Source organism: Syngnathus scovelli, chromosome 21 (genome assembly GCF_024217435.2).
Source record: "Syngnathus scovelli strain Florida chromosome 21, RoL_Ssco_1.2, whole genome shotgun sequence".
NCBI classification, from domain to species: domain Eukaryota; kingdom Metazoa; phylum Chordata; class Actinopteri; order Syngnathiformes; family Syngnathidae; genus Syngnathus; species Syngnathus scovelli.
This window is the reverse complement of record NC_090867.1, coordinates 7,510,141-7,537,970: the sequence shown is the minus strand read 5'-3', so window position 1 is coordinate 7,537,970 and position 27,830 is coordinate 7,510,141. Positions and strand designations below refer to the sequence as shown.

General features: G+C 47.9%; 4 protein-coding genes across 12 annotated transcripts in view; all 4 read left to right on the top strand.

Moving 5' to 3' along the window:
* Positions 1-4,727, top strand: part of ankfn1b (ankyrin repeat and fibronectin type III domain containing 1b) — a 47,009-nt gene extending 42,282 nt beyond the window's left edge. For all 4 annotated transcript variants that reach the window (XM_049759084.2, XM_049759085.2, XM_049759083.2 and 1 more), the window contains 11 exons: positions 706-805; positions 872-1,004; positions 1,067-1,186; positions 1,258-1,473; positions 1,545-1,711; positions 1,784-1,934; positions 2,012-2,180; positions 2,265-2,431; positions 2,498-2,705; positions 2,764-3,479; positions 3,541-4,727. In XM_049759084.2, coding sequence (XP_049615041.1) covers positions 706-805; positions 872-1,004; positions 1,067-1,186; positions 1,258-1,473; positions 1,545-1,711; positions 1,784-1,934; positions 2,012-2,180; positions 2,265-2,431; positions 2,498-2,705; positions 2,764-3,479; positions 3,541-3,843 — 2,450 coding nt within the window. In that variant the 3' untranslated portion in view covers positions 3,844-4,727. The remainder of the gene's footprint in view (positions 1-705; positions 806-871; positions 1,005-1,066; positions 1,187-1,257; positions 1,474-1,544; positions 1,712-1,783; positions 1,935-2,011; positions 2,181-2,264; positions 2,432-2,497; positions 2,706-2,763; positions 3,480-3,540) is intronic.
* Positions 4,728-7,306: 2,579 nt separating this feature from the next.
* Positions 7,307-27,716, top strand: LOC125991301 (RNA polymerase-associated protein LEO1-like). 5 transcript variants are annotated; one of them, XM_068649456.1, is made up of 8 exons: positions 7,307-8,417; positions 10,567-10,618; positions 12,664-12,900; positions 18,071-18,343; positions 24,511-24,555; positions 24,676-25,752; positions 25,814-25,858; positions 25,923-27,716. In XM_068649456.1, exons 5-6 carry the CDS (start codon positions 24,516-24,518, stop codon positions 25,248-25,250), a joined length of 615 nt encoding a protein of 204 aa, XP_068505557.1. In that variant the 5' UTR covers positions 7,307-8,417; positions 10,567-10,618; positions 12,664-12,900; positions 18,071-18,343; positions 24,511-24,515; the 3' UTR covers positions 25,251-25,752; positions 25,814-25,858; positions 25,923-27,716. The 5 variants fall into 5 exon arrangements, with proteins under 5 accessions (XP_068505557.1, XP_068505554.1, XP_068505556.1 ...); XM_068649453.1 differs by having other exon boundaries at positions 18,071-18,347; XM_068649455.1 differs by lacking the exons at positions 7,307-8,417; positions 10,567-10,618; positions 12,664-12,900; positions 18,071-18,343 and adding an exon at positions 24,179-24,318.
* On the top strand, positions 14,152-15,842 carry nog2 (noggin 2). Its single transcript, XM_049759166.1, has one exon. It carries the CDS (start codon positions 14,478-14,480, stop codon positions 15,108-15,110), a length of 633 nt encoding a protein of 210 aa, XP_049615123.1. The 5' UTR covers positions 14,152-14,477; the 3' UTR covers positions 15,111-15,842.
* Positions 21,282-24,318, top strand: LOC137839814 (protein PFC0760c-like). Of its 2 annotated transcripts, XM_068649458.1 has the most exons (3): positions 21,282-21,805; positions 22,154-22,198; positions 22,304-24,318. In XM_068649458.1, the coding sequence occupies exons 2-3, from the start codon at positions 22,159-22,161 to the stop codon at positions 23,617-23,619; spliced, it is 1,356 nt and encodes a 451-aa protein (XP_068505559.1). In that variant the 5' UTR covers positions 21,282-21,805; positions 22,154-22,158; the 3' UTR covers positions 23,620-24,318. The 2 variants fall into 2 exon arrangements, with proteins under 2 accessions (XP_068505559.1, XP_068505558.1); XM_068649457.1 differs by having other exon boundaries at positions 21,282-22,198.
* Positions 27,717-27,830: the final 114 nt, after the last annotated feature.

Genomic DNA, 27,830 nt, shown 5'->3' with positions numbered 1-27,830 from the left:
CGTTCACCTGAAGGGAAAATTAGTTCTCCTGAATGAGGGGATTTATTGACTCTAAGTGGCCCGTGGGGGAGGGGGGAGGGGTGATCACCTGGGAGGGGGGGGGGGGGGGAAATCAGCGGCGGGTGTCTAATGAGTTGGGAGGTGCGTTATCTCACCAACAGGCGCCCACACAAACCCGCACGCACACACCTCCCTCTCTCGCCTCCAACCCCTGGAAGGCCCACTAAAAATAAACACGTCCCCACAGACTTAACTGACCTCCCTGTCAGTGAGCGGCGAAGGGTTAAGACGCACACAGACACGCACACACAAACCACTAGGGCTCCTTGGCTCCGCTCGTACGGCCGTAGCTCAAGACGTGCCAGGCTCCCGGCGGCTTAAGTATGCGCAGGTAAACACACGCGCGCACACACATGCAGTTAGTGTCCCTCTGGGAGTTGAGAGCTAGTGGTTCCCTCAAGGCCCATAGTCTGCCGCTGGCTGTCAAATGGTGCCGTGCCACCGGAGCGTAGCAAATGTCAAAAAACATTCCACTTCTTTTCCAGCGTGTTGTTGAACGTGTCAGGTTTGTTGTCAATTAGGTAACAGCCTGTCACCGGAGGAGATGTGGCAGCCAGTCAGAGTAATGGCTACAATTTGTCAGCAGTTTTAAAAAAAAAAAAAAAACACACACACATCATTGATTCATTCTTGTCGTCCTCACAGAACAGTGCAAAGCTCCAGCGCAAGGCCGAAAACATTCCGTCTCCAAAAGTCTCCGTCATCTCTTTCAACCCAACACCAAGTTTGTTAAAAGTCTCAAAAGGTAAATGAGCTTGGCGGATTGTACAAAAAACTGTCCACGAATAAAAATTGTCATTTTTCTTTCCAGAGGACTTTATCTGACGTCCATCTTCTACAGAGATGACAGTATCTTAGTGACCCCCGAGGACCAAATCCCCATCGTGGAGGTCGAGGATTCCTACCCCAGCTCCCTAATGCAGGATTTCCTTTGGTTCACAAAGGTACACACCATCCTAAAATCCATCTGATGCTCACCACTGATGATACGTTCCCCGTTTCAAAGGTGTCCTACTTGTGGGAGGAGATCCCCTGGTTGCAGCAAGGTCTCAGTCCAACGCAGTCGTCTTGTTCGTGCACCCTTCAGACGCGACTCAAGATGCTCCAAGCCGTCTCTCATCTCCAGGTAGGCCCTCGGGCGCTCCGAAAAAAAAAAATCAAATCCACCAACGACGCCTTTCTGACGTGTCTTCTCAGGGCATGCTGGGAACGCAAGATCTGGGTCAAGTTTATTTCGAGCCCATCAAGGACAAGCACGGCAACGCCTTGCTGGTGCTCCTGAAGGACATGAATGCTTCTCCTAACCTAGACGGCGTGCGTTGGATGCAACTTTGCAAACTGCAGCTTCAACGCAAGTCCGTTTCCTCGCCTGAGGAACCCACCGCTCTGGACATGCTCCTCATCACGTTGCACGTACGTCTCCATTAGATTCGGGCTTGTGGTTCCCATATAATTTCAGATGACAATAAGAATTGTGTCCACAGGAGAAGCTTGCTTATCACCGTCGGAGCAGAAAGGTTTTGTCTCCTGGTTTGTACTTGGGCTATTTGAAGCTTTGCACCTCCGTGGAGCAGATCAGAGTGCTGGTGCCTCAGAAGCTCCCCAACGTGCTCTGTCACACCAAGATACGAGACAACAATAACGTCTCCAGGTTGGGATCCGTTTGTCGTTGATTGGCAATATGGAGTCGGGGAGGTTCAAGAATCTCCGTGTGTTGCTTCAGAGAGGAGTGGCAATGGCTGCGGGCTCTCGGGTTTCTGGAGGAGCCGATGGAGATGGAGACCGGCGTGCAAAGCGGCCCGCGGCCACTCCTGGATGATCTGAGGAGCGCCATCAAGGATCTGGTCGCCCACATCAATGTCCCCGGCAATCAGGTTAGAGTCAAACCACGTTTCAGGACAGATTTGAATCTGCAAAACTTGATTCTAAAAACCTGTTGGTCTGTTTCCAGGCACAAGATTTCCGGATCTACACCCAGGAAGTGTTGGAGTTTGGGGACAAGGTGTCCTTCCTTCTTCTGCTCCCTCCTTGCGACGAAGTGTGTACAGCTCCCGGTCAGAACAATCCCTACTCGCCCCGCTCCGGCTTCCTCATGCTGCCCCTGCAGATTTTTGAATTGGGTGAGCGTACAAAAAAAAAAAATTTGATCCACTGCGATGGACTTGTTTCGTTGACTGTCTCCTCTTCTCCCCTTCCCCGCCCAGTCCACTTTAACGTCTATTACCCCGGTTTCATCGGCCAGTACTGCCGGGCGTCGGCCATGTTGGAGCTGGAGTCGCTCATGTCCCAGCAGGCCCTGAGGGAGGCTTTCTCGGAAGAAGAGCTCACCGCTGCCAAAAAAAAGCATCAGCAGCTTCAGGAACACGTTCAGGTGCAGGAGATAACCGAAGCTCCTTACCTAGGACTCAAGTGGCTAATGTTTGGTTTATTCCGCCAGCAAATGGAGGAGGTGTGGCGTGACGCCAGGTGGATCATGGAGGCCTTGCAGTACGCCCGCTACAAACAGCCCGCGGGAGGCATCTCCATCAGCGGCTTAATCGATTTCTCCAAGGAAGTGATGCCTGACAAGCCCACCTCTATCTCCTCCCAGCCCGACTTCATGCCCTCCCCCTCGCCTTCACCGGAACCTTGCCGCAAGCACTCAGGTCTGACGTTCGTCTTTCTCGAGTCCCGAGTAAACAATTCTAACTTTCTACTCTTCAGACTTTGCAGGCCTGTCGGATGAGGAGGGGTCCTCCGAGGTCTTCCTCACTACAGACAGTGACTACGACTCCAGTCGGGCTCAGAGCCCCCGGGAGCTGGACCTTCTGCCCCCGTCCCCGCTCTCCACCTCGGCGCCCCTGGAGCCCCGCGGCTTCCTCCGCAGCGACGGCAGCGGCTCGGGAGTCAGCAGAGGCGGACAAGGGGGAGGGAACGGAGCCCTGAGGGACTCCACGCCCGACGTCCTGCAGGCCTCGGAGCAGCAGCGAGGCCGGGAGCTGGGGAGGTGCGGAGGGGGAGTCTGCTGCGGGGGCGAGCGGCGGCGGGGGCCGCCGGAACTTTTTGACAGCGACTTCATCCTGCCAAGTCGGCAAATTGAGCTGTTACACATCACGGAGAAGCGGCAGGCTTTCTGCGTGCGCACCAGCAGCCTGGAGTTCCCCTCGGCCACGTCCGCCAATCACCACTCGTACTCCCGGCACGCTTCTTCGCCGGCCACCTCGCCGCAGCAACGTTGGCACAGGCCCTCGTCGGTGGACCGCTGTTGTTCGGCCGAACGCGGCTCGCAGCAGCGCCCGCCCGCTCGGACGCTATCGGAGGACAGCGGCACCCAGCAGCTTTCCACCCCCCGCCCGGCGGCCCACCGGAAAGGCTCCCACGCCACACTCAGAGTGTACCCACAGTACCGCACGGGACTTCCCAAGGAGACCAGTGTCAAGGTAATGCTTTTTATTTTATTTTGTTTATTTTATTTCATTTATTCATTCATCTATTTGCTAGCTTTGCGTGACTCCTTGCACGTCGGCGGGCGAGATGGTCCAACTGGTTGTGCAAGAGATGAACTTGGTGTCGCGGCAAATGCTCGCCGGCGGCGGCGGCAATCCGGAGGAGAACGCCTACTACGGCCCCGAGCAGTTGAAGCACTTTGGCCTGGTGTTGGTGGTGGACGAGCGAGAAAAGTGGCTGCAGGATGACTTCTGCCCTTTGGAGCTGCAGAACCCCTGGCTGAGGGGTAAGTTGTGCGTGCGCATTAAGGCCTACTCGCCACTCGCACTCAAACACGGCCGAGCCACTACCGTGTGATGTTTTTATTTCAAATGATCAAATAGGAAAACTCTCAATTGAAAATTTTTGACGACGACACCCTGTAGCTCCAATGTCGGATCTTGAAAGGAAAAAAAAAAAACCTCAAACCAGCGGATTTGCAGTTTCAAAACAACAAGCAATACTTTTTGTTTTTTTTTTCCACGAACAACGAAGCATCTTCCAACAATTGTGCCGAGCGCATCTTTTGAAATGGTGTCCTGCCGTGATAAAAAGTGGACCAGTTCAGTGTTTTGCCGTTTTGATATTTCCCACAATGCAACCTTACCCCCACCAAAGGACTTGAAAGGTGCTTTTCTTTTTAGAGAGGCGACAATAAGTTTAAGAAAAAAAAAAAAAAAAAACCTTTGTGGCTTTGACATTTTTCACATTCCGTGTTTACAAGCAATTTTTCGGGACGTAACAGGCTTTTTTTTTCATGCTCGGCGGTATCGCAAAATTAGCGTAGCAGCTGGAGGAGGTTACCATGACGACGCTCACGTGAGGAAAGTGTTTACAAAGTTTACTAAAAGTGTGCTCTTGTGCTTCTACTGTATGTTGGAAAAAAAGACTTTATTTGCTTTTAACGTCGGCTTCTTTTCATGTGTTAGCGCTTAGCTTCTTTTGTTGTTTTAAGTGTTGTTTTTATTTTTTATTAAATGAGAGCCAATTGCAAAAAAAAAAAAAAAAAAAAACAATGCAAATGGAGCCAGCCGAGCAGGTGTTGAATGTATCGTACGTAAAAGAAAGACGGCGCGCAGCCGAGGAGCGTCCCGTCCCGTAAATGTGTTTGCTCGCCTCGTGTTTACAAGGATGAAGGAGACATTACGTCACTTTTTTGCTAAAATCTATTTTTATTGAACAATAAATGAAGATGACAACAATCCCGCTCACTTGTGGCTTCCTTTTTGGGAAACGACACGTGTGATTTCTTGACTGCCAATCAGTCCATTTCTTTGTGCCATCATCACATTGTCTGGCGACCAATCATTTGTCTCCACTTGTCACGAACCGGCGACCATTCCATTTCTTTGTGTGACTGGCGACCACTCCATTGTGTGTCCGAACTTGTTGACCAGTCTGTTTGCCCTGACCTTGACCGGCGACCAGTCCTTTGGATATCCACGTGACAGTTGATTTTTGACAACACGCGACCAGTCCTGGGTGCTGCTCACCTTTCGGCCAATTTCCGCCGTGCTAAACTGCAGCTCGTCCATGACCTCGATGAGGACACGCGGTTCCTGCGAGCGTTTTGGTTCCTTCCGATTGCAGCACGCGCGTTGCCGTCGACGACAAGCCGGAGCCGCTCGGCTGGCCAGCTTGCTTTCAGCAGGCTCACATCACAGCGCCGCATGTTTTCTCAGCTCCTGAGCAAATAAAATGTTGCATGCTTCCCTGTCAACAGATCCTGCAGACACTAATGTGCACAAAAACACACACACATCTTGATGATGTGTAGCATGAGGCAGATTTACACATTTGTCTTGCATCAACGCAAAGACAGCTTATCTCACACACACACCAACACACTGCTCCTTTAAGAGCAGCCCTTAGCTGTTTATTGACAGTAACTTAAGAATTGTACTGGAATTCTGGCACCTCCTAATTTTAAACCTTCTGACTCCCGAAGGACCCGAGCTAAATATAACCGGCTGGCATATATCGGAGTAGCTATAAAGCAAACTTTCCTGAAAAAAAAAAAAAGTCAATCGTGTCATTCATGCACGCTCAGCTCGGTGACTCATCACAAATCAGGCAGTATCAATTGAAGTTTTGGCGTAGTGTACAAATGAAGAACCCATTTTTGACCCAATTTGGGTTATTTTATGTGACCTTCCCGATTTTCTTCTGCAGTGCCCTCAGTAGATGATCACTTTACACAGTGGCAAAGTTCTCCATGTGTTCCCCAGCACAGATCCGCTAAAAGCCGTCGATTTACCAACGTTGGAATTTGGAGGCCCGAAGAAAGGGACGGCTCACCTGTTTCGCTCCCAAATGCAACCCCGCCCCTAAAGCTAAGCTCACTCCATCCTGCCTACCGCCGTCTGATTCCAGCCTGGTACTTACTGGCAGATTTGCGAGGCATATTTGTACGTGAGTGATGGCGTGCGTGTGTGTGGGTGTGTGTGTATGCAGTGGGTGGGAAAAGTGAAGGCTGCCACTGCTGCGGCATCACTCATTTCTCTAGCCTCCCTCGCTCCCTCCCCAGGGCCCATAAACCTTTAAAGCACCTATAAAACACTTGGCGAGGCCTTTTTGAAGTTTTTATGAAGATCTGGCCTCATTGTTCCCAAGAGATGAGCCCCGCTCCGCTGGCGCCTCCGAGCTTTCTGGAAGTGCCAGTGAATTCAAGAAGGGGGGGGGGGGGGGTCTTGGGTGCGGGTCCCAGGGAAAGAGGGGTTGGGGGGGGCACGGTGGAGCCTGCGTTTTTATGTCCCACTGTGCGTCAAGCGAGCAGATGAGCCGCAGATGCGACGTCAACGACGGTGACAAGTTTATTTTGTGCCGCCGTAGCTTGGCCGCTGTTGGAATCCCCCCCCCCCCCCTCTTTTAACATTTAAGACGCCCTTAATGAAATGGACGCAGGTTGTAACGAAAGCACATGAGCGGTGGCATGTGTTGCGCCATGTGGGTGTCTGCGTATGCCTTTTGTGTGCGTTCGCAGACGACGGGGCCAGCAGGTTGCGTGGTTTGTTGTTTGAAGTGGGGCTCTGTTGTTCTCATAGAGCTAACTGAATGGAGCCGGACCCCCCCCTCCATCTGTCTGATCCAGCGGCACCGACCCTCCCTCCCAAATCCCGGCTCCGACAACCCGACGCACTGGCCCCCTCAAAGGAACAGTTGGCAAACGGGGACGGCCCATTAAACGAGGAAAAAAAGAATGTGTGTGTGGAAGTGTGTGTAGATATCCGTGGACTTGACTTTGACTGCTCTTCAGCATCAGCGCTGTCATGAAGGTGCGTGCAGTCAAAAGTTGTTCTGGAACCTGGTCTTGCATCACAAGGATGAAACCTTGCAGGTCCAGTGTGTCATAAAGCAAAGACCTCCCGTGTAACCTGATCTGGTTTGTGTTTCATCCTCAACGTGTCTGCGTAAATAATGTCACGTGATCTTTTGTCTTCTCATTCCTCCGTTTTCTGTCCAGGCATCATCACGTGTAGCTCCGCCCCCTTCAGGTAGATGGACTCATTTATTTTGCAGCATCGGTTATTTTCTGTTTGGCACGGCTTAGGGTCAAAGTTCTTTCAAAGACTTTTTTTTGCTGGCCTAACAATGAACGAGTTTGGACGGTTTGCAGAACGGGAGCAAAACGGAGGAAGGCCACATTCCGCAACGGACGCTTTTGAAAACTGCACCCGAGATGATGTCATGTCTTGTGAAAACATGTTAGGGGGGGGGAGAGGAGGGCTTGGCGTCAGGGGGGCGGGGATTCCTTTTATTCCTTTCAAGTTTGCAGGGGGAGCCTTGGACCTCGTGGGTAGACGGTACCAGGGCAAGAAGCTCAACGCCTTCATCCACGCCGCAGCGCCCCGTGTCACCCCACCCCGGCGAGCAGTCACATTAGGCACGCTCCGGCCACGCCATCAAAGGCCTGGCTCACACACACATCGAAAAAAAAAATGTGCACGCAAACAGTTGCTTCACAAGTGACTGTAGGAGCCCACCGCCAGCCTGACACAAGTTAAACAAGCATGTTCACACCCGGCCCCAAATAAACGCGTGCCTAAAAATAACAACACATAGCGCCAGTTCAAACACACACTCCCCCCCCTCCCCTGGCTGTGTTATTGTTTTGAAAATATGATTGCGGTGACGGATGGGATGGGGGAGCCAAGGGGGACTCTGGCAAAAAAGGGGGAGAGGGGGGCGAGTGGCAGGGCCCCCGCTATTGTCCCCGAGCAGTGTGAGGCTGTGTCCATAGCTATAGAAACTGGGGCCACACTGGGAAGGCATGCTTTCATCTCCACCGCAGGCTCACCGCTGGCAATAAGGGGTCAAATAAATCCCCCTGGATGCAGTAAGCGGCGGCGGGGGGGCTTATACGCTCGCACACACAGCGTGTTTACCTGCCAGATAGAGAGATTCATCTCTGCCAGTCATTTTCAGACCCGACAACAAATTTTGTTGATGACAAAACACTCCTCGTCCATCACTCCTTATCCAGGGTGAGTATGCATTTGTTTTTTAAATTTTATTAGAAAATTTTCAACTTGTGTGTGCCCCCCCCATGGAAACACACATTGAGACTTAGCCCTGGGATGGCCCGGTAAACAAGACAGGTAAACAGCATCTGGAGCCAGCAGGATCACTAATTTCAACGCGCACACACGGTGTTTTTTTTAATGTTATGATCTCCTCAGAGCATTGAGAAGGACTCATTTTAACGTCGCTCGTAAACAGCAGATGCACGCACGGGGGAAATCGTCTGGAAAGGTGCCAGCCGTGCCATTAGAACCTATGGCAGGAGGAATGAAGAAGGGAGGAGAGGAGAGAGGGAGAAGGTCGGCAGCACCGCCGCATGCCACAGACAGACTGACGATACTTGTACTGGGCTCCACACCAGGAACCTGGCTGTAATTACACCACACACACACACACACACACACACACACTGTTACTAGACAGACTGAGGTTTTTCAAGTGTGTCTTTATGTCTTTCAATCTGACCACACGTTTGGACTTCTCACCATAAATAACATCCTCGTTATCTCAGACACCTCTGTAAGAGCGCCTCTATTTTTTGTTAGTGTTATCAAATTTATTTTTATTATTTTTGGGTCAGGTTAAAATATTTTTGATTTTATTTCAGATCTTTTAAGTTGATTAAATAAGAGGCTATTAAAAAAAATATATGAAAACATTTATTGAAATTACAGTAATTAAGTAAGAGCGCCTCTATTTTTTCTTAGTGTTATCAAATTTATTTTTATTATTTTTGGGTCAGGTTAAAATATTTTTGGATTTTATTTCAGATGTTTTAAATTGATATTAAGTAAATAAGAGGCTATTAAAAAAATTTAAAAATATGAAAATATTTATTGAAATTGCACCAGATCTGCAGTGGGAATTACAAAATGTTTTTTTACATTTGTATTTAGAAAAAGTTCATACTTGGATATCGTAGACACTTCAGTGGTTCAACGTGACTATTTCTAAGCCCGTCGGAACATAATGCTCATTTCACATGTGCAAACTGTACATCAGTGTTATGTTGACATGTTTCCGCAGCCAGAACGCGGCGGAAAAAAATCAGAAAAAGTGCATTTAAGGGAAGGCAAAATAAACGATTAGTGAGGCTGTGCTTCGGGTAAATAAATAAAAAAAAAACTTGGCTCAGCTTAAGGAACGATTGTGGTTTTGATTAATAAAAAAGGCAAATATTTCATCGCAGGTCTGCGGCCCGAATGGCCGAGCGCCCTTCAGACCGTCCGCGGCCCGACTTTGGATTGATGGTCGGTCATTGGAACGAATGTTATTGAAATGACGAGATGTCAATAGTTATATTCATGGATTTCCCAATTTTCTTTTGTGAATGGTCACGCTTGTTCTCGGAGCTCCCCGGCCGGCCGAATCCAAGGTTAAATAAGGTCAACAAGGTTATTGGCACAAACCACAATTGTGATTCTGTTTGCCTTCTCGATGTCGGCTATCAATAGCTCCTTGTTGATCGACTTCTCTCTCTCGCGCTCAGTCTCGCTTTCTGTCCGGGACTTGTGAAAGTTATTGGAGTGTGAATGCGTTTAACGGCCTCTGTCTGCTGCCCCGTGGATGCTGACTGGTGTCTGAAGCCGCATAGGTTCTCTTTTGTGTCCCCTTCCGTACTTGAGCGATTGATGAGGTCACATTTGATCAATTGGCCGTTCCCATTCAAAAAAAAAAAGACATAAGCAGCTTGAAGTCTGAGGGAGGCTTTATTCTATCATCATTTATTATTTTATTTATTTTTTTAATTCAATTTATATATATTTTTGAATTATTTTTGATTTTTTTTTAACATTTCCTGACTTAGTGCCCTTAAGCCAGTCCAATTTCTCATGACATCAGCGTACCTCATCCTGCATCCTCCGCCCCCCCCTCCCCGGGGGGGAAAGAAAGGCAGACGCTGGTGTTTGCTGACGGCTCCGGGGGCTCGCGGCTCCCGATTAGCAAACCAGTACGAGTCAACATCTGCTACATCCCTTAGACAAACTATCTATCGGCGCACACTCGGCCCGTTGTCGGACCGCCGCCCCGTCCCGTTTGGTTCCCAAGCGTCGAGGCAACCCCCGGGCGGCGGTGCGCGCTCACATGTCGGCGAGACATTTGCCAGAGACGTCCCAGTTCTCCCTGGCACCTTGGCAAGCCGTCGCCGTCTCGGCCTCCTGCGTACTTCGCAGTCGGGAGGGCCAAAGTACAAATACTTTCTGGATTTTTCAGGACGGTCTTTAAAGTGGTTCAAGCGGCCGCCCGGCTTTAAACAGAACCAACTTTCCTTGGCTTTGTTTTTGTTAGCCAGTGCCGGTCTACCAAGTGTCTTGGCTCCAGACTCAACAGAACGCACATGCAACATCTGTCGTGGTCAGCGGCTTCGTTTAGACACGAGGGCTCGCGGCGGCGGCGGCGGCGGCGGCGGCACGATGGCTTAGCGGTCGCACGGAATGCCTTGTGGTCGGGTTTCACCTCGCTTGCCTTCATCATTTGCCAGGCTGCATTTTAATGAATTGTATTTTTTTTTATGCTCAGGTTAACTGATCACCTGATGACTTTCACGAGATCTCGGAATGTTCCCGCAAAGGTGAGTCGACGAGAAACGTTGGTAACATTCTTCCACTACCCCCCTCCCTCCCCCCCCCCCCTTGTTGCTTTCTATCTCCGTCTTGCCCGCTCGTCCCCTCTCGGCTGTTGTGCCACCGCGGAGACGGCAACAGTGACTCCATTGTGAACGATGGGAATCGGGCAACGGGCCAATGATGTCATCCTGCCATAGGCAAGACCAGCGGGAACGCCCTCCCGCCGTTTCGGAATGCACCATTTTTTTCCGGAAGGCGGTGATCAATTTAATTCCACCCTCATCGCTCCTTGGGGAACATGATGAGTAAAAAGAAAGAACATGGCATGGTTTTTTTTTTCTTTTTTTTTCTTTGGAGATGTGAGTAATGGAATGGCATGAGGTCACACCAGTTCGGAGTTGCCGGTCGAAATAATAGTAGGAGGAGTCAGGGTGTGTTGTTTTCTTTTTTTATTGGCTCGTGCAACGTGATTGATTGCGCGTGAAATCTCAAATCCAAAATAAAAAATCGACAAGGCGTCTACGACGCGATTACTGGGAATCGCAACTCGACATTTTCTCCATCACAACAGCATGGAAACTAAACAAAGCATGCCACGCTTTGGAGAGGATTACATCAGGCTGGCGCAAGTCTCTCGCTGACTTGGACAAGAGTTTTAATCGCCCGCTTGTCATCGTAAAAGCGAGAAATACTTTGATGCTGTTTACTGGCCATTTTGCAAAAAAATAAATAACTTAGCGATCATTTTTTTTTTTTTTTTAGGGGAGAGACAAAAATGTAGAAAGGGCTTCAAAAGTAGCGTTAACGGAAGACAGATTTTTGACACGCTACCCGAACCATCTGCTTTGGGTTAACGCTCTGAGACCAAAACGGGGGAGAGAGAAAAGAACTGGAGAAGGACTGGAGAACATGACCAAAGCAATATTGACAGGCAACGATATGGAAAGACATTTATTTGTGCATCCAAATTTTCTGCATCCAAAATTTGCTTGCATTTGTCAACTGATCGCACCAAAAATCCTCGAAAGTATTTACTTGTGCCGCTGACGTGATTTAAAGGCCGCTTGAACTATTTTCCACTTAAATTACTTATCTTCTCATCTGGCATTGCCTCAAAGGATGACGTTTTTTGTTTTTTTTTCGCTCCTTCTTCAAGCTGTCAGTGTCCCTCCCACCCCCCTGTGCCATTCTACCAATCCCCAGTGGGCATAGCCAGCCAGTCTGGCCAGGCCTGCCCCTTGCTGTGCCCCCGTGCTGGATAAGCTCCTGCCTGGACCTTGGCTAGAGCCCTTTGTATGGAGCCATAGGGGTGTTAGTGTGTGTTTGTGTATGTGTCATGTGTGTATAGCATTCACAGCCAAAGGGGAGAAGGGGGGTCCTATCTGTGCCTAAGGGCTGCCCCCCCACTCCATCCTCCTCCACTCCGCCCCCTCCAACGCAGCCTCACCATGCGCCCTATTGAGACCTAAGGGAGCGTGAACAATCACTGCAAAACCAAAGAGCTAAGTCCTCTTGTTATACAAGCCCAATTTTCGGCGAACCTAACCCGCCGACCTCCCGTCCCCCCCCCCCTCACTTGCCTACCGACAGCCCGGCCCCGCTCGCCAGAGGTCGGCGGGCTTCGTTAAAGCGAACCGGGCTCCTTTTATGGTCTTATTTAATTAGCCATTCCACAGTAAACTGCCATTCGGCACCAGCGCCGCCCCCCCCTCCTCCTCCTTTTCGTCACCTTCTCTCCCGAAGCTCCACACGTTAGGCCAGATTCCACTGGCTAGCCCCAAAATAATTTAAAACCCAATCTGTTGGGTCAAAATAATTAACCCAACCGAAAGGGAAAAGTAACCCAATCTAGTCCAAATCGAACGCCACCCAGCGAGTCGGTTAGAAAAACAAGCAAGCATTTTTTAATGTGTATGCGAGGGTCAATCGCCAGGTGTGCAGGAGAGATGATGCCCGCTCAAATTAAATATTCAAATTAAATTCAGGCCTGTGCCCCTCAAATTGCAATTTCATTTTGTGGCAGAAAAAAAAACTTTTTTTTTTTTTGCAGTGCTGGGATTCTCCACAGCGCACACCTCTCTCCTCCGCTCAGTTTTACCGAGGGGAGGGCGAGTGCCGCTGACCCCCATGGGGTGGGCTCGCTCGCTCCGCGGACATCCTAAAACCCGTGGAGGGAAGACAATGGACACCGACCGTCCTACAGTAACCGGCTCAGCCCGACTGTCCCCGCTGCCCACTGAGTCGTCTACCCTGCCACCATGGATCACCAAGACACATCCAGGGAGGGGTGAGCAGGAATTTCCTCTATAACTTAAATATTGCTTAAAAACAATTTAATTTCTCTTCTAGCCCCCCCACCCCTAAAAAAAATACAAGTTGTGTTTTTTTACAGTCTCATTTAATTGAGTTGCAGCCCCGTGTATTGAAAGCACCCCATACAGAGCATCCGGCCATTCACACTCTGCTAGATGAACGCCCTCTAGTGACCAACCCAAAAGGGGGGGACTCACTAATTGGAGGAAGGGGGGGGGGTTGTCAGACCATCCAAAAAAATGCAAAAAATGACTATAGTTGCAAAGCGTTTCTTTTATATTCATATTAGCCTCGCATGGGCCACAATGAGTGCTTAGCATGGGAAAAGTTCCGTTTGGTTATCCCTGGCCATTTATAGCCCTTAATTACGCGCCTATTTTGTGACCCCTAAGTTCAACGGGGCCAATTCCTGTGTAGACCCAAATCCTGATGAACAAAGGTGGAATGCGATGCCCCCCCCTCCGCCCTCTTCCTCCTCTCCTTAAACGTTTCCCATCCATTCGGCATATAGACAGCGTATTGAAACTATTAGCGCGTGCATCTCGCGACGAGACTTGAAAGCCAAGCTCGAATCAATCCCATGAAAAAGCGCGCCGCGTCGGTTAGGACCCAGTCGGGTTCTGTGATTGTGGCTGACATTTTCCACGTTGCGAGGGGAGGGCTCGGCGCGGGTGGGGGTGGTCCAAAGGGGGCACTGTCAATCAGTGAGAGTGGCCCGGGGTGGGCAGGCCCCTCTGACACTTTGTAACGTCGGAGGGGGATATTTAACTTGGGACTGAGCACCCGCTAGCTTACAGACACGCTCACCCGCGCACGCTGCGTGCTTCGGCTCAGAAGAAGGGGTGCCAACTCTCTCTTTCTCTCTCTCTCTCTCTCGCTCGCTCTCTCTCTCTCTCCTGCATACTCGCGCACTCGCCACTCAAGTGGGGGAGCTTCTGTGGCAGCCACCGGAGCAGAAGGAGAAGCAGGATTTTGCTCGCAGCCTTTCCACATTTTGGGAACTCTCGCCATGCATGAGAAGGAGCTTTGAACACATTGAAAGGGAACTCTTTTTTTTTTTTTCGCCGGCTTATTACGTGGAATAATAAGAGTGAGCTGTTTGGAGCGAAATGGGCTTTTGACGTGAGACTCCGGCTGGAATACTACAACTTGTCCTTTTTTATTTATTTTTTTTCCAAGTGCGCGGAGCGTGTCCCGCGAGGGCACGTCGGTGCGTAAATACTGCCGCGCACCTTTTTGGAAGCAGCTGTTTCCATGCAGCTCCGTCATCCAGTGACTGTTTCGCCGCGGCTTCAAGTCGTCCCGGTGGTAACCATGACAACCCAGAGGAGCCCGAAGTGAATCCGGGCGAAGACATCCAAACACCTTTTTGTTATTCATTTGAGGCTGACGCGCTCACCGGCAGACCGTCAAGTGGTCTATTTAAAGTGTCGCCCGTGGGTGAACTTGTTAAATATATGAAGCGTCAGGCGGCCCCTCTGAAGTAGGTGTCATTTTGCTGTGCGTGGAAAAAAAAAAAAAAGAAAAAATACAAAAGTCCCAAGAGGAACCATGGGCAGTTCTCACCCTCCGCTGCTCCTCTACATGCTGCTGTGCGTCCACGTCGGAGTGTGCCAGCACTACCTTCGCCTCCGTCCATCCCCTAGCGACCACCTGCCCGTCCCCGACCTCAAGGAGGACCCCGACCCGGATTACGACCCCCGGGAACAGGACTTGTCCGAGAGGACTCTGAGGAAAAAGCTGGGCAGCCACTTCGACCCCAACTTCATGTCCGTCGCCGCGCCGGCGCTCGGTAACCACTCGGCGCCCGACGTCAAGCTTCAGGGTCCCATGCCCAACGAGATCAAGAAGCTGGAGCTGGGCGAGACCCCCTACGGGAAGCGTGTCAAGGTGGGCAAGAAGGCGCGCAGGAAATTCCTGCAGTGGCTGTGGACCTACACGCACTGTCCCGTGGTGTACACCTGGAAGGATTTGGGCGTGAGGTTCTGGCCACGCTACATCAAGGAGGGCAACTGCTTCTCGGAGCGTTCCTGTTCCTTCCCGGAGGGGATGTCTTGCAAACCTGTCAAGTCCATCAACAAGATATTCCTGAGGTGGTACTGCCAAGGTTTCTTAAGACAGAAATACTGCACGTGGATACAGGTGCAGTACCCCATCATCTCCGAGTGCAAGTGTTCGTGCTGATCCCGGGCGCGTGCGGAGTGGACTGCTTTCTATTGCACTGTTAACTCTCGACGGAGGTGGGCACCATAGCAAATCTATTTTTTTATATAGCATTTTAAAAGTGAAATACCAAGAGGAATGCAGCTATTTTTTTTTTTTTTTTCGAATTGAACCAGGACCATATTTTATTGTCAGCCCGGAGACGTTTTGGCTGGAAGGGGGGGCGGGGACAGAAGCACTTCATATGGAAGAGCTTTTTTTTCTTTTTTTTTTTTGTCCCCCTAAGAGACATTGATGATGCATATGCTACACCTCTCCAAGAGGCGAACTTTCTCCTTATTTTGTTTTCAACTGACTGTTATTTCACTGCAATGCTGCCTAGAGTTTTTTTTTTGTATAATATTAATATCAATATTAATTAAGTTGTAAAAAAAAAACAAAAAAAAAACTGAAGTTGAGGTTAAAGATTATATATAAAGGCGTGAACTCAGCTTTTTTTTCTTTTGGGAATACATAGTATTGTAGAAAACAAATCTGTATGTTTTATTTATTTTAACGATTGTGAGTATAGAACATAAGGACAGAGAATAGCAGAATATACCGGAAAAAAATTATGAGAGATGTCTACTTGAATTATTAAAAAAAAAAAAAAAAGCCACACAATAAAAAAAAAATAATAAACAACTGAAAACAGCATCCAAGTGTACATGTTATGGTCACGTTTCTAGCAATAAAGTCGATGTTTTCATCATGCATGTGCTTATAGTGTATGTCGGGGGAAGGGAGGGGCGGGAGGGGCGGGAGGGGGGTCTGCCAGACCCTCCACGGCCACAGTGAGTGCAGAAAGTTTGTGATTTATTACTGCGTGATGCGCATAGCTCGACTACCACAAGTAGAACTGGCATGCATTTGTTTCAACCGGAGGGAGGGGTTGAAGTGAGCAGGGGGGGGGGTGAATGCCCCCCCCCCCCCCCCCCCCTCCTTATGTCCGTGCTGCAGAGGTGTTAACATAATGGCTCAAATATGATGCAGACGTCAAACGGTGTCTGTCTGCAGGCTCTGGACGCCGCACACAAGTTCCACTGAGGTATTTGGAGACCGGCGCCTATTCTAGTCTGACCACCCTGCACGGAGAGGGGAGAGGGAGGGGAGAGGAGGGCAGGGGAAAAGAAAAAACAAAACCCATGAAACATTGCTCAACTTTTTTTTTGTATTTTTTATTACCCTTCAAACATGAAAGCGATCAAGCCAATCAAATGAGTCAGTGTGAGTAAGCGGCGCAACGGTGCCTTTAAATAGACGCGTGACTCAGAAAAGCTTCGAGGTACCCTATGCGCCAGTTGTGTGCGTAAAATGCGCATTTGCGGGATCCATTTGACACTTGCCGCCCAGTCATTGTGACAGGGAGCCATTGAAGGGATTTGGGAAGCAGAGGAGGCTGGGACGAGGGACGGCAGCGTGCCAGTTTCAAAAAAAAAGTGAGGAGGGGGGAGCTGCTTTCCTTACTGTCAGCTTCTTTCTTGATGATGTCTCGGGGTTTTTTCGAATGTGCGTCTCTGACTCGACGGCGCCACTCAGCCGCCCCCTCTCGACTGCGCAGAATGAAGCACTTTGGGAAACAGTAACCCTTTCAGCCTCTGCCCGGAGAGTATTTTAGAAGCGTGTGAAAGGCAATACGCCGCCCTGGCTGCAGCCAACTGGAGGTGCGCACCTTTTAGACACAAGAAGACCCCCTGGCTGCCTGTCCCTTCGCAACCTCGGCACCAGTGTGGGCGTCTGAGAAGAGCCGGCGAGAATCCGGTGTCACTTAAGAAACTCAAGTCAACTTGGCTACACCTGCACAACCACTTCATCTATTACTGTGCACATTTTTACCAAAATATTAGGCACACTTGCAGAATCTGACGATAACACTCATTGGGAGGAGAAAAAAAATAGAAAAGCTCCTCCAGTTAAATGTGTTAAATGCTATTCGTCACAGCCGAGGACGTATCCAATCCTCAAATGAGCCACTGTTAAGAGAGCCCTGTCTTCACTCGGTGGAAACATGCCGACGTGGCCTAATTTACTACTTCACACCATTCACTGAAGCTTAAACGCTCATTGGAAAGTAACGACGTAAATGCGTTGTCGAGAGCCCATCGCGATAAACGCTGAAACGTGGTCGGGATGGAATGACGGACGCTTAGCAGACATTTGGTCTGCACCGTCAAGGCCAAAGGTCACAGCCGAGTGCGCCTGCAAATATAAAGTCGTAAAAATGATCCGATACTACACGCCGAGACCTCTCCATGACAAATACTTTCTTGCAACATAAGAGCCACCGTTTTTGTCCATCTCTATTGTATGTACTCCTTTTGCATGGTGCCCCCTAGTGGTCAGCCTTATATAACTGGGGTTTCTTGTGTTGCAAGCTACATTGAAGCAGTGGAATATAAAATGTAAGATTATTTTGTTCATACTTTTTGATAAAAAGTCAACATTTTCATCCCATCTGTATCGGCGAGTACTCAAGTTGATCTGGAAAAAAATTGATATTGGTGAATCCCATTTCAAAAAGCACACATGCAAAAAACACGCAGACAGACGGAGACGAGGCTGCAAGGCTGTAACTAAGGCCCAAACCCCGTGGTGGTAAAAGGCAGTGAGTCAGCAGAGTTGAGGTTATTGATGATGACAGGGTATTAGATGGAGCACTGAAGGGGGTTGGTGGGTGGGAGACACACACACTACACACACGAGTTAGCGGTCTGACGGAATGTTGGGTATCATCTACTGTGTATGTGTCAAATATTAGTGAGCACTTACGAGAGCCAGTAAGCAAGCAGAGTCCCCTAATTTCATCACGGACAAAAGTATCGGGACGCACTTTGTGGTTTTCTTACAAAGCCGTTAAACTCTCCCTGGTGAGCGTCCAGAACAGAGATTGTTCGGTTCTTTTGTGAGTCTTCTAAAAGGCTCCTCTTTGTGTTTCTTCCCAGTTCTTTGATGCTGAGCCAGGATCAGGAGCCCAGCGTGATCTCAACACATCCATCACATCCATGACTTGACCTGGACTTCAGTCTCAGTGGGCACGAGGATTCATGACATGCCATGACATCAACACGGAGGCATGACATCAACACGCGCCGCACAACAGGTGACCGCGGTGGAAATAACAAGCGATGGAAATCCAACCCCCCTCCTCCTGGTCGAGCGGGGCTTTGGACAATGAAGCAGGCGGGCAGGAAATGCGCGCGATGCCGCAAAGAGCCGTGAGTACGTTCGACACTCTGTCTTGGTTTCCCTGACTCTGGTTGACACTTAGTTTAGGAGATCATTTATTACATGTGGCAAAGTGTGGCAGCTCACTGGAGCGTGCAACACATTCTTTAGTGGCTGAAGAGCACAATGCGGCCAATTTAGGGCACTTCCGGAAGCTCACATTGCTGACAATGCAAAAGCAGTATAAAAAAAATAATAATATACATCACATATTGGGAAAATATAAATCTCACTGTAAAAAATATATTAATAATTTAAAAAAATATATAAAATATTGTATTATATTAAAAATATTATAGATTATTTTATATAATATACGGCTTGGCGTGAAACACGTCAGAGAAAACTACATGCTTCGCTCTGTTGCCGTGGCGACGCAACAAGGGGCTCGAATTCACATCAATGGGTGTGTTTTGTCACTGTCAGCATTTTCCTTTAAGATCATGTGTCAGAAGTAAATACTCATTTGTTACTCTATTACTCAAATTGTTTTTTCAACTGCAGCGGTGTCGCTTACATAGCTAAAAAAAAAAAAAATCGGGATTAAACTCAGTCTTGTTCACATAAACGCTTGAAAGGAGCATAAATATATTCAATCATAATAATTTGCTTCTTGGTCCTCATAAGGATGTTGTCTTTAATCTTCTTAATTGGCCACTCCACTTAAACATCCCCGTTTGAATATACATACTGGAATTCGCCCTCTAATTGGACCATCCATTTTCAATATCCATCTTCTCGACGCCACCTCCCCCTCGCAGTTTGTCCAGTGGCTGTCTCCGAGTACCCCTCTGTGCGTCTAGATGGCATGCTGAGAATGTTTACTTTCGCCACAGTGTGTATTTACAGAGCCTAATAGTTTTTAGGCCGCAATGGCGCCTCGCTTCGTAACATGTGTACAACCCGGCGAGTTCTGCGCACGACATACATCAGCACAACAAATCAAGCTTATGCTATTTGGAGACGCTTTTAATGATGCCACGTCATGTCAAAATGCGATTGGAAATAATGGCCCCGGTGGCTCCGTAAATACAGCAAAGGTCAAAGGGCGAGAGTGGAAGTGCACTCAGGGTTGGCGGTGAATGGATACATGATTCCTTTAAAGGTGACAAGAGGAACCCTGACATTTGTCATTGTGACATTCCTTGACACTGGTGGTGCAGAACGAGAAACCCATAAAAAAAAAAAAACATCTCATCCCTTCAGTGTTACATCGAAAAAAAATCAATAAATCAGCTGTAGAGTCCAGCTATTGTTTTTTTATATTACAAAATTTAATAGCCTAATATAGTCCAACTCGTTTATATTTGGTGTAATACCTCTGTGGACCACTAGATGGTGGCCTTTTTAAAAACATCCATCCATCCATCCATTTTCTGAACCGCTTAGTCCCCACGGGGGTCGCGGGCGTGCTGGAGCCTATCCCAGCCGTCATCGGGCAGTAGGCAGGGGACACCCTGAACTGGTTGCCAGCCAATCGCAGGGCACACAGAGACAGACAACCAATCGCACTCACACTCACACCTAGGGACAATTTGGAGTCTTCAATCGGCCTACCAAGCATGTTTTTGGAATGTGGGAGGAAACCGGAGTGCCCGGAGAAAACCCACGCGGGCCCGGGGAGAACATGCAAACTCCACACAGGGAGGGCCGGAGGTGGAATCGAACCCGCACCCTCCTAACTGTGAGGCGGACGTGCTACCCAGTGCGCCACCGAGCCGCCCTTTTTAAAAACATTCATTATGTATCAAAAATACTAGTGGTATCGGTATTTAATATCGGTCCAGTAAAAAGTAGTATCAAACAACCCCATTATTTTGAAAACAAGTGCTACAAATGCTACAAAACACGCCGAAACATGCTAACAACTTTAGCCGAGGGACGCAGCCTCGAGGTTACGGACGTGCAAGCTCCAGAGAATGCTCGGTGATGGCTTACCAAAAACAGAGCACAATGGGACCCAGGAAATTCCTGACATAACCCCAACACACGGGAGAGGAAGTTGCAAAAAGGGGGGATTTATTGGTGTCAACTCCCCCCCCCACCCCCTGGCTTCCACGGGAGAAGTGGGTACCTCTTTTGTCCCCTCCGGCATTGGAGATGGACTGAATCGAGGCGCCTCGCACTCCTCACAACACCTAATCGCTCTCGGAAAGAAGAACCGCCAATTAGGGAATGCGCGGAGATGGCTCGCAAGGTTTTGGGGGCATGTTCAAGTGTTTGTTGCAAAGCCCTGAATGGGGAAAAATTGGGGTTCCAGTTGACCCCCATGGGAAAATCAACGGAATGTTTCGAGATGAAGCATAAAGCCCAAAAAAAAAAAAGCTGATTTTGCAAAAAAACACTCATTAAGCTTATTCTTAAGTGACATAGGAGGAGTGGTTTTGTGTTGCATTCTAATTAGCAGCTTATGCAAACGATATTGACGGGAAAGAGGCGGAAATGATGAAAGATTACCACTCGCTATGACAAAGAAAAGCTTTTCCCCGCAAGATACTCGAGACTTGGCAGAAAACACAAGGCCGCTCTCCAAGCTGTCAGAAAATTAAATCCAAATCAAACGCTAGCAGTTATTAGCCTCTGATTGAGAATCTCATGACAAAAAGCCGCTTCAGAAAACTAAATCCCAATTCCAATAGGTGTTTAGTGCTAAATAAAGTCTCCATAAATCAGCCATTTATTTTCTTGCAGTTCATATTTACACTCACTGAATGGAGCCAACTTGGCAAACTAAAACAACACTGCCATCTAGTGGCAAATAATAAATAGAAAATACATATATAATATAAATAAATTATTGTATAATTAAATAATATTAAGAATAGAAAACCTCAATGGTGCCATTTAGTGGCAAATAATAAATAGAAATATATAAATAGATAAATATAGTATATATGTAATATAAATCAATATATAATATGAATAAATACATATAGAATATAAATAAATTATTGTATAATTAAATAATATTAAAAGAAAACCTCAATAGTGCCACTTGTATTATTACAATACCAGAATTGGAGCAAAAATGTCTGCAGAAGAAAAACACCCACGTTTGCCGAAAACATGTCCAATGTGCTCCGGCCCAACTTTAAATGTGATGACATCACACTCATACATTTAATTATGCAAATGTCATGAAGTGTTTTGTTCAAAGCAATTTGATGGCAAGATGCGATGATGTCACAGAGTAATAAAGCCGCCGCTGGTATTAGCACATCCTTGCTGGGCTTCCCCGCCCCCGAGCACCTGCCATGACTGATGCCCAAAGTTTGTCTTTATGGGAAACGACAGCGTGGACTTTTTGTCTTAATCCCAAAGCGTGCAAGCCGTTGGCTCCACATCAGCATGACAAGGACTAAAATGCCGCAGAAGCTGCAAAAGAAGCCTCTATGTTATCGCCGAACGGCTTATTGAACTGCAGTTTTTCACGCCGTTTCCCCAAATTGAAGGTGAGTAAATCCCAATGTGTGACTTCATACTTGTTGAATTGCAAACACGCCTATGATGACCGATTGCACGATGATGTCATTGTCTGGGATGTGCAGGGCCAAAATTTCTTTACATTCTGTTTTATTCTTTAGAAAGCCTTTGCTATGAAAACAAACGATATCCATTGTAAAAAGAAATGTGTAAAAAACTTTTTACCGTATTTTTTAAACCCAAAAATGTGCGCTTAAATTTTTTTTCGCTTATGTCAGCTTTTTATGTTAAATAAAGTTTTGAATCCTTTGCTGCACCGGTTATGTGCAGAAAAATGTTTTTTTAATCCACTAAACAGTTTTCTGATGTTATTTTAGACAAAATGGAAGGACAAGGGGACGGCCGGCACAATGGTCCAAATTGTAAGTACTTGACATTTGATTTCACCAATTGCGTCCGTTCAGGTTGAAACAATTTCGGTTTGATTCTATGCTGATGTTAGCATCATCGCGTCAACTGTGTTGCAGGCTACCGAATTCCGCTGCCGATTGGGAACGGAGCGCGCAACATGGAAACCCTCGGCCTGAGGGTTTTCATTTTAAATCAGGAGATCATCTTTTCCATCCACGCCATGATCAGGCCGCCCGATAACGACTTTAACGACGGCAACACGGAAAACAACGACGAGGAGGAAAACATCGAGGATAACGACGACGACGAGGAACGTATCGAAGACGGCGAGAACATCGAGGACATCGATCAGGAGGAGAATATCGAGGAACACGAGGAGAATATCGAAGACGAGGAGGATGAGGAGACGGAGGAGAGCGACGGCGATGCCGACGTGGAAGACAACGACGGCGACATGGAGGACAACGGCCACGGGGTGCATCCGGAATACCACGCCGACAACCACATCAACGACATGCACCTCAACGACGAGAACGCCGTGCTCCTCTTCCGGATCCGCGTCAGGCCGCTGCAACACGGCGACGTGTTTGACGACATTTTCCTCGAGTTGCGTTTGGTCAACAACGACGACTTTGACGAGATCGACAACAACGAAGAACACAACGGCGAAGCCAACGAGGAGAACATCGACGACGAGCAGAATATCGACGAGGACGAGGACGACGGCTTCGAGAACGTCCACGATATCGAAGACGAAGACGACGACCGGAGTAACGACGACCGGAGTAACGACGACGGTATCGACGACTGCGACAACGACTGTAATAACGACGAAGGCTTCGAAGACCTCGAACACGACAACGAAAATATCGAAAGCTGCGCTATCATTGCCAACGTCGTCAACGAAGAGAGGGACATTTCCATTCCTGTCATCTACCCGGAGTTGGACGATCCTCTACCGGGACCGTCCAAGGAACGATCCGTCGAGGACAACGACGAAACCAGCGGGGGCAAACAATTCCAGTGGTGGGATGATTCCAACTCGGACAGCTTATCGGACAACCTCCACGAAGAAGAGGACTACCTCCAATCTTGCGCAAACAAGCTACAGTCAAGCGACGATTTGGATTCGCAAGACGACAGAAAGGGAAAGAAAACGTGTAAGAAAAACTTTCTATCCAAATCGGAAGATGAGGACTTCCGTTCGAGCGACCCGGACGAGGAACTCCCACTTGAGTCGTCGAGGAAGAGGCCGCGAGGAGACGGAGGACTTTTATCCGAAGCGGGAAGAAACCAGAAACGTTTTCGACACGGCGACGCCTCTGACAGCGACGCCTCTGACGACGGTCGACAAAATTCTCGACCTGCGTCGTCGGCCTCAAACCGGTCGAGAGACAAACGAGAGCAACAAACGAGAGACAGTGAGAAATAATTCACGGTAGGGATGATCGTCTCGAAAGCCATCGTGGAGAATTACGCCCATTACTTGAAGGCGCCTCGAGGAAGTTGAGGGGAAAAAAAAAATGAAGTGCACTGCCCGAGGGCAACCAGCAGAGGCGCCGTTGAGCCGGTCGTTCCAAAGGAACAGCGTGACGTCAGCTGGGCTACGTTTACGCTACGGCGTTAATTTTTTTAAAAATGTCGATTAATCGAATAGCCGAATAGGTAATTGATTATACATGTCTTGAACATGCACATTTTGATGATGCACTGGTGGAAGATTATGATTTATATCTAAATCCAGATTTTCCTGATCTAAGGAAAGTACCTGAGATTGAAATTGTATTTTTTTCTTTTATGGTATGTGCAGTGAGAGCGACATCATCCATATTCGTTAATGGTCACGTGTTGATGACATAATTTGCTTTGTTCAAAGCATTTGGACGAAGGGTAACAAAGATGTGACGATGACACAGAGCATTAAAGCCTCCGATTGTTTTACTACATGCAGTGAGTGCACTGATTTATTTTCCTTTTAACTGAAAGGTCCAGCATGTTATTTTTGCTTTTCTGTTTTCTTTTCTTTTTGTTTTTTTTATTCCAAAACTTCACCTCCAAATTTTTTTTTAGTCACCTGAATGTTTCTCCTTGCGTATGAACTACAGTTTTTCAAAGCAGGTACTCGGATAAGGTACGTCGACAAATTTGATGTCATGGGGCAGGGCTTGTTGATATCAAATATTAATTTTGCTCATTTTTGTCCTGATTTTTATTGATATGCACTGATTTTTTTTTTTTTTTTTAATTTTTCAAAATTCTAAAACATACATTAAATTTCAGATTTATTATCTACTCAAGTCAACTTTATTGATTTTCTTTTTAGACAAAATGGAAGGACAAGGGGATGGATGGCACAATGGACCGAGTAGTAAGTTGATTTCACCTCAATTTGGGTCAAACTAATTCCAATTTAATTTAATTTCCATTTTAACAGCAGCATCATCTATGTCTCAATGAATTTCAGGTTACCATATTCCGTTGCTTATAGGAAACCGCCCACCCAACGATGACCCCGACATGGAGTACATCGTCATACTCGATTTTATCGTGAATCAGGAGATCGTCTTCGTGAACGAGAGCGAGCCGTGGCCGGACAATGACGTCGACATGAACGTCAGCGAAAACGATGAGAACATTGACATTATCGTTGACGACAATAATCAGTTGGAGGCGGCCGTCGGGGCCGAGGTGGAGATCGGGGTCACTCGAAGCGCAGAAGATGACCTTCAGCTTGAATCGTCCAGGAACGTCTCGAAGGACGACGGGGCGGACGGCGACGGGGAGGAAGCCAGCGGAAGCTTCCGTTGGTGGGACGAGTTTGACGGCAACAGTTCTGACGGCAGCGCCGAGCAGGACGTCAATGAGGTGGAAGCACCTCGGGTGCTACAAACGCAGGCCAACGTGTACCTCATGAGCCTCAGCGGCCATCTGGCGCACGGCTCGGGCATCATCGTCTTGGCCGAGGGGGGGAGGGTCTCCAAGGAAGGAGACGCTTTCTGGGAGCAAGGCTTGGAGGAGGACCCGCTGAGGAAAGAGGAAGGAAATAACGGCGTGATGAACTGATTCTGAGAATAGAATAAAATTCATCATGGTGATGGACGCTCATAGTGACATGTGCAGTGCATGTTTTTTTTTTTTTGTACACCACCCAAATAATAAAATGCCAATTTTTGGCTGATTGTCAGAAAGCAAAGTGAGATTAGAGTGCCTCATTGTATATCACAAGTTTAGATTTCTATACTTTGTCTTTGGCTACTGATTGAAAATGACATCACAACCGATAGATCATTGTGATGATGACATCACAATGATGTAATGGCGTAGCGTGTCATCAAACGCTTTGGTCCAAGCACGTCAATTCGTAGACGTGTTGCCATGACACAAAGTCACAACTTCGACGGAGCAGTTTTTATCTGCCCCGCTTTAACATTTGAAGTGTATGTCTTTACTCGGACCCGACAATGAGACGTTCTCTGGATTGTTTGGTATTATTCGTTCAGTTCGGGTCAGCATGATCAGGATTCAAATATTGCTGCTACTTTTTTCGCCGAGTTCCTGAACACAGGTAAGCGTTCACATCGGGCATCGTTCAAATGCTGCCATTTTTTCATCTGACTGACTTTCAGGTAAAATGGATGGACAAGGCGATGGATGGCACAATGGTCCAAATAGTAAGTTCTTTTATTTTTCATGTCATATGAACTATCATGCTAATCGCTAACGTTAATATTGCAGGTATCCGTTTGCCGTTACCAAGAGGTGTGCGTCCACCAAACGACGAACCTAACATGGAGTTCATCGCCATCTTGGATTTTATTGTCAATCAAGAGATCATTTTTGTAAACGGGCCCGAGCAATGGGATCTGGAAGACAATCATCAGAATAATAATCCGATTCATATCAATCATGGGAATGTGGAGGACAATCAAGCTGAGCTTCACATGGAAGTCAATCAGAGGATGGAAGCGGTCGAACGATCGTCCGAGCAATCCAGGGGCCATTCTACAAACGAGGACGACGACGATGATGAGATTAGAAGCATCGAGAATCCGAGGAGAGCGTCCACCTCGGATAGCGACACTGATTTGGACGAAGCCAACACAGAACCCCGACCGGGACCATCTTGGCAGAGATCCGAAGATGACGACGGAGATGAAAACGGAACGAGGCGTAAGAGGCCTTACCCGTGGTGGCACGAGTTCCATCAGAAAAGTTCTGACAGTAGCCCAGACTTTGATTTTTACGAAGTAAATCCTCTCCTTTGTGAATCGAACCAAAGCTTGGATTCCCAAGATGAAAACGGAGATATGGAATCAAAACCTTCGGGGGAATTTGCCGCCAAAGCTGCAAGCGTCAGCAACAGCGATCCGGCTGGAGAAGTTTCTGATGCTGAGGAGAGGTTGAAAGACTTTAACGAACAAGAGATCCAGCACGAGTCGGTGCTACCTCCGTTCAGGACTTCAGAAACTGAAAGAGGAAGCGGCATGTGTTGCCAATGGTGTCACGGATGTGACAATAACATCTCCGACCAAGACGATCCTGAAGAAAACACTCCAGCCGGTAATTTAGATGTTGAAGAGTCAACCTTAGAACTCTTCAATGGCTTTTCTGAAATGCCTGACTCTGAGGTTTCTCAAGGTATCAGAACTAGTTGTACCGTTGAGAAAGAAGATGGGTCTTCCGATGAAGACCCGCAACCCGGACCGTCCAGACGGATCTCTGGAAACGAGGCCAGGAGCTACTTGGAGATGATAAACGAGAAGCGTTGGTGGCACGAATTTTGCGATAACAGCTCGGACAGCGGTACCGATTGGGAAGACACGGAGGGAGTCTCTCTGCCGGGAACGTCGAGGAAGCGTTGCGGCGATGACGACCAAGAACAAGCCAAAAGCAGAATCAGCAAACGTTTCCGCTTCGGGGATGATGGCAATTCCGACGGAGATGAGTCTGAAGCAGAACGGAATGAATCGAACGAAGATTTGAATTCCCATGATAGCAAAGAGAAGAAACGATTAAGGTGGCAGGACGACTTAAGACGCAAATGTAGTTCATCTCGCTGCGTCAAATATGTTCCTGAAGAATTTGCCGCTGAGGAACAAGATCAACCATCCGTGGAGATGTTGCCGCAAGTCGAAAAAAGCTACGGCGAAAGTTCCGATAGCACCGACTCCAACGCTTTGGAAGCTCCGCCTCTAAAACTAAGTCTACGGGACAACCTAGCTTTACTAAGTTTAAGCAGCCATGTTTCTCAAAGTAAATGCGTCAAATTCCAGGAAGAAACAACTTCCCAAGCATCTGAGCAAGATCTTGAAGATCACCCGCCGCCAATTCAATCTCACGAGACCTTGACGGAGAATGGACGATCGGATTTTGACATGGACGAGAAACGATAAATCGAACTCGGGCAGCAAAACAAATCTTTTGAAGTTTTGGTGGCTGACTATCGATATTTGTCGCTTTGGCGGCCATCTTGACCATTTTTGTCATCCTGTTATTGTGATCTGAAATAGATCTGACAATTTACAAATCTGTCTTTTGTCATTTGTGTGCACCGGCACGAGCGTGACATCGTGATGACATCATGGCAATGATGTCATCTTGTGTGATGACGTGAAGTGCTTTTTTACTTCACGTTCTATGACA

Bases quoted from the DNA above. Each gene is read 5' to 3' on its own strand.
- nog2 (XM_049759166.1), top strand. From the start codon at position 14,478: ATGGGCAGTTCTCACCCTCCGCTGCTCCTCTACATGCTGCTGTGCGTC.
- LOC137839814 (XM_068649458.1), top strand. From the start codon at position 22,159: ATGGAAGGACAAGGGGACGGCCGGCACAATGGTCCAAATT. The intron at 22,199-22,303 runs GTAAGTACTTGA...ACTGTGTTGCAG, and splicing joins CCGGCACAATGGTCCAAATT to GCTACCGAATTCCGCTGCCG.
- LOC125991301 (XM_068649452.1), top strand. From the start codon at position 25,819: ATGGATGGACAAGGCGATGGATGGCACAATGGTCCAAATA. The intron at 25,859-25,922 runs GTAAGTTCTTTT...TTAATATTGCAG, and splicing joins ATGGCACAATGGTCCAAATA to GTATCCGTTTGCCGTTACCA.